Raw genomic sequence first — 3,159 nt, 5'->3', positions numbered from 1 at the left:
AGGAAGGCATTTTACACACACACACACACACACACACAGAGAGAGACAGGCTGTGGATAGAATAGAGAAGAAAGAGAATGACTCACACAGGGAGAAGCAAAGCAGGGGTTTCTACAATGAGACAAACCCATGGTACAATACCTTAACATCGTATTTTGAAATATACTACAATATTTGAATCACTATCATATTTTTATACCAATTGTTCCAAGGTATTTAAAAAATACCATTGAATAAATAATTGTACCATTTGCTGTATTGTTTAGTATAAGTAATTATGTATACATTATATTTATTTATACATACATACATACATACATACTACTAAAAGTAATAACACATTTTTATGTTTTAAATATTTAATATGTAAAAGAATATATTTTAGTAAATTTTATTTATTAAAAATATAATAAAAAATTTTATATATTAAAATATATGAAACAAAAATAATAAAAAGAATATTACATTTTAAATTATTTCAAATATTTTAATATATTTAAGTTGTTATTGTTAAGTAAAACTATTAAAACTTCCATTTTCGTTAAAGTATGTACAGCTAAAATAAAAATAGCATGTAAATATTAGATTACGAACTTAAACTGAGATAAGATTGTTGAAGTACTAAAATGACTAAAACGAAAACTGAAATAAACAAATTAAATAGAAATATTGAAAAACCCTAAAAACTACTAAGAATGCCACTGTATATTCTATAAAACCTATCAAATTGATTCGATAAAACCCTCTAGCAGACTTCCTAAATCTACCTTTTTTCCATAATGCCTTCACAATCCTGTTACAGGGAAGTCTTTTAGACATTCAACTGATCCTCCTCACTCAGGCGCTCACTCATGTAGGCTGTAGGCTACATCGTAACATACAATTACACACGATCTTCGCCTCCCATTCATTTAGCCAGTGCTAGGTTGGAGTGTGAGGGGGAGCGGGCCGTGTGTGTCACCCCAACACACTGTGATGTCATCAGCCCAGAGATTACACAGGGCCATATGGGTGACGGCCTGCCACAGTAATCCTCCAGCAGCCTGCTCTTCCTGTCACACACAGACACACTTACTCTCTCCTCACCGTGGGATGCATTTCGGGAAACGTTGGGCCCTTACCAGTCAAAACCATTGCTCATTAAGCTAATAAGACAATATTTTGATTATATTCCGCAGTGTAGGCTACATGATTGAAAACAAACACCTGTTGTTGTGTATTTCCTTGGCTGGTGACTGAAGCGACGTATATAATCGCATTCCTGGGATTATGAAGTATGGATATAGGACAGGTGGATAGAGTGAAGCGGAAGTTTATTACAAGACAATGTCATTCATATGTTTTGATGTCTAAATTCAATCTTTCTTTTCGGAATAGCTACAAGTACTATCCATCCAATAACCCCACATACCTCTAAATATTCTCGCGGTTATTTCAAGGAAAAAGGATCTGAGTTACTAGAATATGACACAATATGTGCAGCACCGTGATGAATTGATGATTTCAATGTTCAGTATGTTTCAAGGGCGGGCTCAGAATGCGGGCGTGTCCATATATGGTTCGTGACGTCACGCGCCGGAGGTTCCATTTATATAAAAGCGATCCGACGGAATCCCCTTGAAGGAAATGTAGACTCAGGCACAGTACGCAGGGTTCAGTAGGCAACCTGCACCCCTGAAACATCCACATCCCTACTGAAAACATTTCACTTTGAAACTCCAACATGAAGGTCTCCAGCATAGACTGTCGACGCCTGAGGAAGATCATACGGAAGGAGTGTGGGAGTTGTCTTATTGTGGACTGTAGACCGTATTTCTCGTTCTCCAGCTCGAGTATCAGAGGCTCCGTCAATGTCAACTTGAATGTAAGATTAAGTTAATTAAAATAATTATAATTAAACTGTTTATTCTATTGATGTTTAAAAAATAAAAACAGAATTACACATATATTTAAAAAAATTATACACATTTTTACAACATAATAGATTTTATTACAATAAAATGATAAAATAATATAATACAAGTGAACTAAAATGTAAAACTATGGCCTATTTATTTAAAATCTCTCACCTCACACAGCATATATAAGTATGTACGCTTAACATTAATCTTTATGCTGAATTAATAGCTTAGGTTTTTGTCTGGTTTTCAAGAGATAAATTCTCTTTGTGCATCAAAGGACGGATGAGTCAGAGAGGGAAGTATGAGAAACAGCACAGTGATATTTATAGCTATAGCCTATATCATATTTTACTCCTTTCAATGATAACATTGCATTCAAACGTACAGGGATTTTTAGATTAATTTATTCAACTTGTTAAAAAGACATGTTGAAACTAGGAGATTTTGCTGAATGCAAGTCAAGCCCTTGATCTCATGAACACTCTCCCTCTGTTGGTGGGATTCTCTTTTTGCCTCTCACAATCAGCTCAAACTGCAGCACGTGAAGCTCTTGATAAGGTGAACGACTCAACAATCCTTGACAACTCATAATAACGGCGCATTTCTCATTCCAGGAGGCTACGAGAACTTCCATTCCCATTACCCCGAGCTTTGCACTGAAACCAAGTCTGTGGATCTGAGTGAAGACAAAAGTGAAAGAGGCGTCAGCAGTCACTGTGACAAACTGGGTTCTCGCCACAAACCAGACTATGATCAGGTAAGAGTCCCGCGGCGGTCCGGTGCCTCTACAGTTCATCATCCCGGACGAGAGAGCGCTGTTTCGGCTCCGGGAAGGCAGCATCTCCGCGGTCGTGGCTCTGGATGACCACACACCTCATTTACAAAAACTGAAGAAAGACAGTATTGCTCAGATTGTCATCAATAGTTTGTCGCACTTGGCGAGTAGCGCGAGCATCTGCTTCCTGAAAGGTGAGGAAATATTGTTGGACCGCTCGGTTGTTTTGTTTAAAGTTTTCACTAGAGGAAGTGTTACAAATATTTTAAGCTCTCGTTTAATTTTTTGTTTAGTTTTGGAATGACGATTTCAGGACAAACAAATAAAAAATAAGACGTGTATCATAGTTTCAATGTTTATATTAATGTCAATTAATTAAAAAAAAATCAGTGTTTTAAAATTCTTTACAATTCTCTGATTATTTAAAAAAAATTATATGAAAAAATGACATTTTAATTAATAAACTGTTTAATTTTTGCTATA

At 35.8% G+C, this 3,159-nt stretch overlaps 1 protein-coding gene across 1 annotated transcript in view; it reads left to right on the top strand.

Annotated features, from left to right (window-relative positions):
- Positions 1–1,610: 1,610 nt before the first annotated feature.
- Positions 1,611–3,159, top strand: part of dusp5 (dual specificity phosphatase 5) — a 6,101-nt gene continuing 4,552 nt past the window's right edge. Inside the window, 2 exon segments of the mRNA XM_016482154.1 lie at positions 1,611–1,864; positions 2,648–2,870. Of these exon segments, the coding sequence (XP_016337640.1) occupies positions 1,724–1,864; positions 2,648–2,870 (364 nt within the window). The 5' untranslated portion in view covers positions 1,611–1,723.

The sequence above is a fragment of the Sinocyclocheilus anshuiensis genome, unplaced genomic scaffold (assembly GCF_001515605.1).
Source record: "Sinocyclocheilus anshuiensis isolate Anshui unplaced genomic scaffold, SAMN03320099.WGS_v1.1 scaffold826, whole genome shotgun sequence".
Classification (NCBI taxonomy): Eukaryota; Metazoa; Chordata; class Actinopteri; order Cypriniformes; family Cyprinidae; genus Sinocyclocheilus; species Sinocyclocheilus anshuiensis.
This window is presented reverse-complemented; position numbering and strand designations above follow the sequence as displayed.